A 12305-nucleotide genomic window follows, 5' to 3' on the forward strand; every position below is an offset into this window, starting at 1 on the left:
GAACACATTGCAGTAACACCCTCTGAGGTAGTTACTATTATTATCCCAACTGTACTGATGAGGAAATGGAGGTAGAGAGATCAAGTAACTTGCTCTAATCCCCAAACTAGTAAGAGGTAGAGCTGGGACTCAATCTTGGTAAAGTGTAAAGAATCTGTGCAGCAGAAAAAAGGCAGTGTTTCCTCTGTGTGGCAGTGACAGAGGCCCTTCTTATGGACACCTCTGTCACAGGGTTGGTGCTAGCGGCTGCCAGGCTGGCTGCCTCTGTGTGCATAGCTAGTGGCCTCTGATGGGTGGGACAAAGTGAGGCCTGGTACAAAAGACATAGTCTAAGTATGTGTAGAACATTTTAGTTTTCTAAAAACATCAAACCGGCCAACAAGTAACATGTAGAGGAGAGCTAACAGATGATTCTAGTTGGGCCAAGAACCAGGAACAACAGGTTTTAGGACAGGGAAATTGCTTCAGGATACAGTGCCAGGAATGTTTACTGATTGATTAATATTCCAGCACTGGTGTCACCTGGAAGATGAGAATCCCTTCATGGACAATCTTACCCAGAAAGTGACCTTTGGAGTGAAGACTACAGTCCCACCCTGTACTGTCTTGCAGCCCTTAGAGCCCTCAGTATAAAGGTTACAAGTTCAGTCTTACACCTTCCCTAGGGTAAGAAGAATGAAGAACTGGGCATTCACTAATATGGGCCTGAGGCAAAAATCAGTGGGTAGTCTTACAAAAAGGAAACAATCTGTCTCTGAGAAGGTGAGGCTCTCTGAGCTTCACATATCTGAGGCCACTGGCCCACTGCTGATTACTCAGCCACACCCAAGATCCTGCCACTGCCCAGGTTTCTGGCTCTACCTACGTCACTTTTGAGATGACTTACTGTAAAAGCAATTTGATAAAGGTGGCCAGTTGGGGAACAGAGCTTATCTGCTTGCTGAGAAAGCCTGTGGCTGGAGACTGTGCATCGAGGGCCCTGATCTGAAACACCAGGAAGCCTCCAAAAGTGAGTGGGGGTTTGCATTTGCTGGGAAGCCTCAGGAAGGACGGTGACAGGGACAGAGGCAAGAGTGGGGCTGGCAGCCTGAGGGTTCTTTCCTGCCAGATGTGGATGTTCAGGGTCTGCCTTAGCTCCCTAGTATTTCTTTCCCACCAATCACCAGTGCTTCCATATGCAATTTTGTTCAGCGAGTGACAGTGACATTTCAAGAAAGCAGGAGGGACACGACTTTCTGTGCTACTTTAAGAAAATCTTTCAGTGTTTACTAGGAGAATTCTGACTTAATGAACAAGGACTACTGTTTAGAAATGGGAATATACTCAGAAGAGATAATGGATTCCTGTTCTGGGTGTTTATTCCATGACAACTGAGTCAGTGTCCCAGAGCTAAATGTGTAGGTTAGGTTTGCCAAGTCTAGTTCGAGGTTCTCTTCCTCAGCCCAGAATTATATTACAGAACCACAGTTTGGGTTTTCTTTGGAGATGACTATGCAGCGTTGTCCTGAAAAAGATGCAAAGTTTTCTAAAGCATGGAGCCACACCCCCTAGAATAGCAAGCTGCCCCTAACCTTCCTCATGCCAGGTCTCTTGGACTAGACTCTCCAACTGTACAGACCACAGTCCTAGCATCGCACAGAATCTGAGCTACATCAATTCCAACTCTCATTTCTCTAGTCCATACTCCGACTTCCCTTCTCTACCTCTATAAATGGCTCTTTTCTGTGTTTTTGCCATGATCTCTGTCTCCATTGTTGATCTGTAAACTCCTTGGGGGCCAGGAGATCTGGAACCAAGAGATCTGAGTTCGAATCTTAGCTCAGCGTTTTAATAGCTATATACCTTGAGTGAATACCTTACCTCTCTGTGCTTACTTTTTTTTTTCTATAAAATGGAGATGATAACACAAGTTCATACTCCATAGGGCTATTGTGAGACTAAAATAAGTTAATATGTGAAAGATATAAAAAGTGCTATAGAAGTACTGGGTATGCAGTGAGAGTTCAGCAAAGTTCAGCTTTCACCATTACCAGCATTCCCCAGGGAGCCTGGTGCATTGTCAGTGTTGAATGAATGTTTGTCAAATAATAAGGAAAAACATTGCCCTTTCTGTAGGAATTACTCATACCTGGTTGGAGAGATGGGGGAAAGGAAAGGAAAAGATGTTATTTCTTTTTCAACATTTGGGGAGTTTGTGACAAGGTTCTTGGTGCTCTGGGGTGTGAAACACTGTAAAGATCTGTTGTCTAAATCCCTCTGGGATTTGAGATTTGGGATTTTCTCAGTGGGTGGTGGGATGGAATAGGGAAAGCAAATTCTCCTGTGATCTGCAGGGGGACTGTTGATAATGGCTTGCTTGCAGAGGGTGGGATTCTTCTGAACTTCCTCTCTGCTTCACATAACACTGGCCACTTTACCTTTCTTGAGGCATCTCTGAGGATGGGCATATTTTAAAGACTTCAGCTTGCATCATCACATCTTAAAAGAACAGAGCATAATTGAATTGCTGATACAAGTGGGTACTTGTACCAGGTCCAGGTCACCCGCATCTCTATGGAAACACATGTTTGCTTTAAAACCTAGCAATCAAAAGCAGATCTTTATAAGGAGCCAGTGTCGGGTCACTTTTAGAAAAAAGCATCTATTTATATTCTCTAGCTGTCAGAGACCTATAAAATCAAATAATTTCAAATTAAATAGAAAAATCATGTCATAGATGAATGCTAACAAAACCTGCCATGCATCCTTTCCCCGCGCTTGCACTGCCTGAGATGTGCTGCATTTATTTTAGCTGTCCTTTGCTCTTTTGCTCCCATTTGCATTCTGCTGCCATGGGGAGGTGGTTTGGCACGTTATGCAAAAATGGTTAATCTTCATTCATAAGCATTTGCCAGTACTAAAATGGAAAATTCAAAGCTGGGCCTGCCATAAAGTGTGCTTTGTACTCGTCCCCATCGTATCTCTGTCTGTGCAACATACACAATGTTGCCCACAATGTGGCAGACTCTGCCGCCCACATAAGCACTGGGGCTGTGGAGTGAAGATATTCCCTCATAAAGGTCTAAAACTTGCATCAGCACATCTTGCCCTAGATCTGCTCAAGTGATATTCTAAGTGATTGGAAGCTTTTATCTGCCTCCGAAAGCAGGCCTTTTCAAATAAGTATTGACTGTTAATGACCTGTTTAAATAAAACATTCAATTTTCTTTCTTCCCCCCACAAAGAACTTAGTAGGCAGCGACATTTCTCAACCAAAGGCTAACCCTGCTTTTCAAAAGAGGCTGAGCTGAGCTTTTAAATGTGAAATTTTTTTCTGACATTTGCCCTTAAAAGGCTTTTCAGTGAAGTTGTTCTAACAGTGGGTTGAGTACATTGAAGTGTCTTTGAATAAAAATGCAACCTTGAGATTTTTTTTCTCCCATTTAAACAAAAAAGTCTAAGTATCTTCATATGAAATTCATATTTTAGTCACCATTCGGTTCCATTGTTTATGTGTTCTCAATGCTAATAATTAAAGCAACTCTTCTTTAAGGAACAAGACTCTACACAAGAACTTTTATTAAACTATGGAAGTTAAACCACAGATAAAAAGAGCTAAGGCCCTTGGAATCTAAGAGACCTCAGTAATTACAAGGCCAGATAAGGAACAGCAAAGTGTTGAGAGAAAAGGAAGAGGCACCCAACAGAAGACAGAAGATTAGGCCACTGAAACGTTAAGCAATGTTAAGAAACCTATCTAATAATAAATTTAGACAAAGTCTTAATAGAAAGGACACTTATTTCCCTCTCAAGCTGGCATGCAGGCACCCCAGATCATGCTTGGGAGATTGGATGGTTAGTTTCTTGACTAGTTCAAGAATGATATATACACAGAAATGGCCTAGTTCATCTAAGACATACCCATGCTGTTTTGTTGTTGTGTTGATGAATTTCAGCTTTCTGCCATCTTGGGGCAGGTTGGGTGTTGTTCCTAGCAATTCTCAGTGTCCTTACAGGCTTATAATAACTGAGAGCTATAAAGGATCATAGAGGTCATTTGCTCCCACCTCTTATTTCATAGCTGGAGACCTGAGGCTCACATGCCTGACTGTGGCCCTGTCGGGATGAAGGGCATCCCTTATGGACAGATGTGCAGCCTTCCTGTAACTGAAAGCTCAGTTCTTGTCCTGGATGCCAATTAATGTCAATTTAATAAAGAGGACACAGTTTTGAGGAAAAGGGAAAAGTTGTTTTATTGCTTTGCTAGCTAAGGAGAAACACAGGGGACTTCTGTCCCTGAGGTTGTGGTTGTGCCCATCAGGGAAAACAAAGGAGCTATTCAAAGGCCACATTTCAGGTATGCTGCTCCCTGATGGTGTGTTAGGATTCACTTTTTAATTTGGGAGATATTCACTTCCTAGATCCTCTGTCAGACATCTGCTTCCTGTGGAGCACAGATAACTCAAGGTAATCTTGTTTCTCCTCCTCCCCCTCCAGGTTAGGGAGGGGAAGAGGAAAAGGAAAACATGCCCCTTTTAAAAAATAAGCCTCAGAGCTATATTTGAAAGGTGAAGTGGACCACTGTTACACCTAGCCAGGTGCCATGGTGCACACCCATAATCCCAGTGATTTAGGAGGCTAAAAGGAGGATTGAAAGTTTTAGTCTAGCCTCAGCAATTTAGCAAGGCCCTGTCTCAAAGTAAAAAGTAAGAAAAGAATGGAGATGAAGCTTAGTGGCAAAGTTCAATCCGCAGTACAAAAACAAAAACAAAAAAAACCTTTCCTGTCCATTTTCCCCTTGCATCAGAGCACTACTCTCCACGGTAGGAGAATGGAATAAATCAACCTGTGATCTTGCACCTTCTTGCAGAGGCAATAGCATGCCCTAGACTAAGGCAAAATGCAGACATCTCTTAAGAAGTTCACACTCTGGGAGGCAGCTGGATGCCATTTAGGCTGAGAGGCTTTCTGTTGCTTCTTAAATCATGTCACATTACACACAAAATTGGGCCTGATTCTTCCCCTCTGAAGCAACCTTCAGAAAATGCCTCAGGATCTATGTGATCACAGTGTTGTCTGGGTATACCAAAGCCAGGTACATAGACATTTTAATTACTTTAATTTATAACAAAGAAGCAACTAAAATGCTAGACCCCAGAAATGCCATGGAGCCCTTTGGTGGCATCCAACATTCAGAAAACCATCCACTAAATGCATCCCTTTGCACTCTCCCCTGGGAGTAGCAAACTTTAAAAAACAGCGCCTTCGCTTTATAACAAGTACATGAAGAGTAGAAGGGTTTGCTCTGCAGTTTGTGCGCCCTTTATATGTACATCACATGCCTGCCTGGTGGGGTGGGCCCACAACGGCAGGAGCCTGCCTCTGGATGGTCTTATGCTTCTTGTGTTTTTCCTGCAGTTCATAGACAACAGGTTCCATGACTGGTTTATCTGATGGTTTTGCTATTAGTACAGTAGCCTGAGACACCAGAGTCTATTGGCCTGGATTTGAGTTCTGGCTCTGCCACTGGCTGTAGGAGCTTGAGTTCCTCTTTGTGCCTCAGTTTTCCCATGTGTGGAATTGGGATATTGTAATTTCTAGCTTATCACGTTGTGAGGGTAGAGTGAAAACATGTGTCGAGCACTTTGGCAGAGTACCTGGTGAATTGTAAGTGCTCTATAAGAGTGCTAATTATTATTAATAATATGTTGGTGAAGGAACCATTCCTTAACAATGTTATTTGCAAGAAACTGACCGCCATTTATCCATCTAGGTTTCTGTAGGAATCTGTTTGTTGTGTGCAGAGATTGGGATCAAGGAAGACACCCACTCTGTATATTCCCAGGAGGAGACTAGACTCTGGCGGTTCTCTAAGTTTACCCAGTGTGCATCCACTGAGCTACAGGGCTGGTTCAGCACCAATGGCTGCCCATCTCCAGAGCCCTGCTTCACTCTCTGGTGATGCACCCACTGTTTGCATTGCTAATAAATTCAAGGTGATATTGGGGCTGTTCCTCTAGGAACCATACTCGGCTCCAAGATCTCACTTTCCAGTAGAGATATAATGTGAGCCACACATGCAATTGTGTATGTTCTAGAAGTTACATGAAGAAAAGTAAAAAGAAAAGGATGAAATTAATTTTTAATATTCTATTTTGTTTGACCAAACCTATCAAATACCATACTTTAAACATTAAAATCAATATAAACACGTTAATAAGAATTTACATTCCTTTGTTGTTTCAAGTCTATAAATTCCCTGGTGTTTTTTACACTTTCAACACATTCCAACTCAGACTCATTTTACGGGAAAATGACCTGGGTAGTGGCTGTTTTCGATCACTTCTCCATGCTGTTTGGAGCTGGGACTCAAAATTATTTTTCAAAGCTCCTCAGTGGATCCTGATTAGTCAGAAAATCAAGTGGATCCCCATCCTGTACCAACTTGGTCTTTTTTCTTTTCTAAGCCATAAATCATGATATTTGGCATTTATCTATGCCCTTCAGTAATGTTATAATAATTTATTGAATATACTATTAACAGCCCCAAATATGCTTTTCATGTATTTTATAATTTTTATGTTTATACAAAATCATGTGGAAAATGTTGCATAAATGGTCTTGAAAAAAAATCAAAATCATTATTTTAAAGTTTTTCTTATGTCTTTCCTCTGGTTTCCTAAGTCCAGTTTAAGTGGAGTGATATAATACCTAGAACAGGAAAGTGAATTTAAGAGCGGTAATTGGGTTTCAGAGAAACAAAAGCGAAACTTTATCGCTGTCTACACTATAAAACATGGGCAGAAACAGAGATAGGAAAGTCATAAAGCCATTTGGCATTTTAGTATGATGTTTTAACTTTTCATGTTTCATATGATTGCATGGGAACTATAAAATATATTTTAAAACTTTGTTTTGGTAATTGATCAGGTTTCCATACATGCTAAACTTTATTGAATTGTTATCAATTAGAAATGCTAAAACAAATGTATATGCCAGAATTTCTACTCTTCAGGCTTATTTTTCATAAAATATGTTTATCTTTTAAAAATATTTTTTAGTTATACATGGATATAGTATCTTTATTTTGTTTATTTATTATTATGTAGTGCTGAGGATCGAACCCAGGGTCTCACATGTGTGAGGCGAGCGGTCTGCCGCTGAGCCACAACCCCATCCCAAAATGTGTTTATTTTTACTTATAAACTAATAGATCTTCTGACTAGTATTAATGCATAGTATGTAAGATCTTTGTGCTATGAGTAGTTCAGTTTGATAGAACTTTGTGTTTGAAGTGATTGGTGATAATCATATTTGTACATTATTAATTTTACTGTGGAGAATATTAGAGATGATATATTAAAATGGTGAAATTCTTTCCTTTGTGATTGATGTCTTTTCCTAGTAAGTTTTAACGGTTTTCTTGATCTTCATTTTTCTCTAGGATATATACAAAAATTTGATATCTATGTTTATTTGTAACACTGTGACTGAAATCTAAATTTTAATTTTAAAGAAAAATCTCTTGCAATTTATTCATTGCATAAATGTCAACACTTACATTTCTGGTATCTTAATTTTGTATTGATTATTTGAAATGGTTCATGTGTTCACAGATTCAAATACAGTCTTGGGTTGCTTAACAGAAGGTATACATCTGAGTAATGTGTCTTGAGATAGTATCATTGGTGTGGGAACATTAGAGAGTGTGCTTACACAAACTTAACTGATATAGCCTACCACACACCTAGACTATGTGGTGTGCACCATTGTATAGGTGGGCCTTCATTGACCAAAATGTATGCAGCATATAATTGCAGGTAGGCCTCAAAAATTTGTCTGTTTCAAGAATAGCCTCAAGTGATAACAGGAACTAGAAACCGAGTTCTTTCCCAAGAAGTCAGAGATCCCAGTACCTGTCTTATAGACTTAAAGCTCTTGTGGTCCACCTCTGTTAGGGTATGAGCAGTGGTCATGTACAGCAGCATCACACTACTGAGTGTGATGACCAAGCATGATGTGAAGGAATTAGGCAAGTCTGTTGTCCAGGACATCTCCCACTCACTGTAGGACCTGAAAAATCACAGCATTAGAGGCTCTTGTAGCTACACTAGATGTCTGCAACTTGGAGGGCTGGGGTTCCACATTACTGAACCCTGGGTTTGTCATGTGGAAAGACGTGAAGATATGTTTGCTGGGGAAAAAAAAGTCCTTAACTATCTAGGTTAAACAGTGAAGATTCAAGTTCAGTTGGGTTGTCTGGCCAGATACAGTTCATAGTAGAAAACAGATTCCAAAAGCTTATCAGCACAGCATAGTTTCCTTTTCACAGGGAAGAGCACAGGATGCCATGCAGATATAATGTGTGCTTCTGAACATTCTGGAGGGACCAGGGCCAATAGGAGGCTGCAGACAGGGCCAATAGGAAGACCTACAGGGCACATTGCAATTTGCCTTTGCCTGTCCCACAGTTTCTCTGGCATTTGTCTTTATCAGTAGAACCCATCTAGCCACTAAAACTGATAATTTTTTAAGGCAAACCAAATTTATGATCTTTTCAGAATAAAACGCTTCAGATGTTTTCCATAACTAGAATTGTGGCCAATTTCCCAACTCTCTGTTACACACCAGCCAGCAAAAAAAAAAAAAAAAAAAAAAAACGTGATTTGGAAAGGATGTTGGAATCCACCTGGAAGCAGAGTCTGGAGAGGCAACTTTCCACATGGAAAAAAAATTAAGAGCCTCAAACAGGCAGAGAACAGCTCCCTACTATTACTTTTTTTTTTTTTTAAATACTTCAGCTTCAGAAAGTGCTGCATACTCAAGTCTAGACATCAAAAACCAAATGTAAAAACAAATCAAAACTTTTTCACACATGTGTAATTGCAAAATTAGATATGTCTAGAAAATTCAGCTGGTCTAGTCAAGTGAAAGGCTCTGTGGCTCATAGGCCCATCCTAACAAATGGCACCAAGGCCAGTTGTCAGCGTTCAATTCTTACAGCTCCATAGGAATATCTCCATGCTCCCCCATACATCACACACTGCAAAATCCATGCAAATACAGTGTATGTTTACATAATGCCAGAGCTTTCATTTGAATGAAAAAAATCAGCCATCTAAAAGTCATCAGGTATGATTGTAGACCATCTTACAGGCACTGAGATGACTGAGGTTTCACTCTTCATGACTTGTAAACAGAGACTCTGAATTATTTGTTCTGGTACTTCACAGGCCATCTCTGTTTGCTGTTAGAGATAATAAGAAAGTTATCTTTTACTGGTAACTTTCAGAGGCAGGAACAAGTGAAAAGAAAATTCGGGTATTATTTATCAACTATATACTTACTTTCTCCCATATACCAATTAGAGGACATAGAAATTGCCAATTCGAAGACATGGGAGGTGTGTTAAAGGGAAGGGGCACACTGTTTGTAGAGCATAGAGGAAAGAGCTGCCGTACTGGAAATAAGTATGCAGGATCTCTCCTACTAGTGTGCTAAAATGCACCTGTCAGTGGCAGCACCATTTGGAAACTCCTTTGAATAAAGTCTTAGTATTTTTAATATTTGATAACATCTATGTTGATTACTACTGAGAAAAATTAGAGTGTTGCCTGACTTTCATCCTAAAATCAGCAAAAGTTAATGAGTCTAAGTTCATGCCTTACTTTAGAACTAGATTCAAAGGAAGAAGTCAGAAAACTGTTGGGGAGAAAATCAGAGGAAAAAAGCAGATAATTTTTGCAAGTTATTTAAAACATAATATCTCCGCAGATGGGGGCACTTTATAGCAAAAGTCAGCAAGAATACAAGAAAGTGTTTCAATGGTTCTTAATTGACAAAAAAATGTTCAATATGCAAATAGGTAGTATACATTAATACCTTGGCTTGATTAGCTATAGCTGCTAATTTCTGAAACAATCTGTTCATGCTTTTAAGTTATGTATTCTCTATCTCAAAAAGATTGAAACTGTATTAAAGATGTAAGATCTGTTTTCCATAATGATAGTGAAAGATTTTGACCATATGAGAGAAGCAAAAACACAACATCTTGATGTCGGAGATTCAGATCTCAGAACAGGACCACCACACAAAGAAGATTGGGCACCAAAGGCAGAAAACCTGAAGAGTTAGGGAAACACAAAGATTACGGACAATGTTAAGAGCTCATTTAGAAACCAGAGATCTTAAATTCGTGGTCCTCAGAAATTATGTTGCAGTTATATTTGTATTGCTCCAGAAACTCGTTCATGTTAGTTAAGGGAAATGCAAGTTTAAACACAGTCATGTACTAATAGAGAGACAGGCAGGACCTGGAGACTTTAGGTAGTCAGGGAAGCCCTCTTGAAGGAGGCGATATTCAAGCTACAATGTCAGGAAAGAGATAGCACTAATAAGATCTAAAGTAACAGCATTCGAGATGGAGGAGAAAGGAAGTGTTTATGTTTGCACCTGGAGCCACTTCTATTTCTTTCTATAGTGCTTGGTCTAGTTATGTACGGAAATGCCCATTAAATGCCTGTGAGATTACCTACAGGCTGATAAAAGCTTTGGGACAAAGAGAATTGAGATGAAAATGCTTAGTTTAAATAAGTGCAATTTCCCTTCTCTTACTGTTTTGACCACCTTTTTTTTTTTTTAAGCACAATGAGAAGAAACACAGTTTGGGTTGGGTTGCATTCCCATCTGTCTTTGTCATTTTTAATGTCAATACAGAATGAATAAAAGATTTTACATTGTCTTCCAGAGTTCTCATATCATACTTATAGAACAATCTAAGTCAATGCTTAGCTTGAAAGTATTTTTACATTCTAAAATAGTATTTATGATTATGACTGAATGAAACTGTTTACTATGTCAGAAGGGAGCATAAAAATAACATGTTGAGAGATCAATTTTAAAACTTCAATCTTTTTTCCCCCTCTTCCTTATAGGGCTTATTCCACTAGAAGCAAGATGGCTGAACTCAATACTCATGTGAATGTCAAGGAAAAGGTAAGATCAAGTTATATTGGCTTGCAGAAACGCCAGACTGGATAACATAATCCCTAGCTGGTAAAAAGTCAATTACAGGGCTTGGGTTATGGCTCAGTGGTAGAGCACTTGCCTAGCATGTGTGAGGCACTAGGTTCAGTTCTCAGCACCACATATAAATAAACAAATAAAGGTTCATCGACAACTAAATATATTTTTTTTAAAGTCAATTACAATGGAAGAAGGGAAAATGGTTTGGGAAGATATATAGTAAGTTTGTCACACTATTCAACTATTAACAGAAAGAATGATAAGTTGCATTTACTGAATGTATATTAAACACATTACTTTCATTTTCTCATTTGCTCTTGACTATAGCCTCATGAAGTTGATACTGTGGTAAATTTCTATTTTGTACGGGTAGATATCAAGAAACAGAAAGATAATTTGGCAAAGTTCACAGAGTGAGTAACTGACAGAATTAGGATTTGAAGCCTGGCAGTTCCCCTTTAATGCCAAGATTCTTGACCAACTTACTTGGTTGCATCTGAGAACGAGGGCATTACATTACCTTCCAGAACTGGCTTCATCTAGAGATGACCAATGCTTTACCAGATGGCCCCTGGGTAGCCTTTTCAAGTCTCTTTCAACCCTCAGAGTTCATGACATTGAAAATGCCCCTTCCTCATTATTTGTTGGAGACCAGTTATACTTCAGAGTCCCTCTAAATCTGTGACACTTCCTCCACCTAAGCAGTCCCTTATTTGCCATACACCCTACCTTAGCTCTCAGCTCTTAATGACCCATGAACACAGACCATGTAGATATACCTGTCCAACCCATTCATCTGGCCCCTAGAAATAGAAGCCCTAGAAGTGAGTTGCCTGTGGTCAGCCTGGCCTGGAACCTAGGTCCCAACCATGTTCATGCCACCTTCCCTTGGGAACCCCTCCCTCCATTGCACCGCCAGTCACTTAAGGGTGGGAGTTGTCTTTCATCTCCTTGTATCCCCGCCATATGAACAATACAGAGTGAAGAAAGAAAGAAGTAACATTTCTGGAGTCCTTACTATTTCTTCTTTCACTTAGAAAAGCTGCCATGATCCCAAACACTGTTCATGCTGGGAATATGACTGGCACTGAACAAGTAGATGAGGTTCCTGCTCCCACAGAGCTCACATTCAGGCCAGGGAAGCAGAGAATGAACTCAAGAACATATAAGTGAGCACAGTCATTTCTGACAGGGATAATGACTGTGAGGAAAACATGCTGGGTAATTTGATGGAAGGGAGGCGGGGCGGTGGCTACTTTACATGAGTAGCCAGGGAAGCTCTTAGAAGAGGTAATATTTGA

At 39.9% G+C, this 12305-nt stretch overlaps 1 protein-coding gene across 4 annotated transcripts in view; it reads left to right on the forward strand.

Moving 5' to 3' along the window:
- The window catches only part of Spats2l (spermatogenesis associated serine rich 2 like), a 167985-nt gene that overhangs the window by 71772 nt on the left and 83908 nt on the right, over positions 1–12305 (forward strand). For all 4 annotated transcript variants that reach the window (XM_046447488.2, XM_046447487.2, XM_046447489.2 and 1 more), the window contains exon 3: positions 10914–10974. In XM_046447488.2, coding sequence (XP_046303444.1) covers positions 10936–10974 — 39 coding nt within the window. In that variant the 5' untranslated portion in view covers positions 10914–10935. The remainder of the gene's footprint in view (positions 1–10913; positions 10975–12305) is intronic.

Source organism: Marmota monax, unplaced genomic scaffold (assembly GCF_021218885.2).
Source record: "Marmota monax isolate L192 unplaced genomic scaffold, Marmota_monax_Labrador192_F-V1.1 WCK01_AAM20220418_F8-fsc00007, whole genome shotgun sequence".
NCBI lineage: Eukaryota > Metazoa > Chordata > Mammalia > Rodentia > Sciuridae > Marmota > Marmota monax.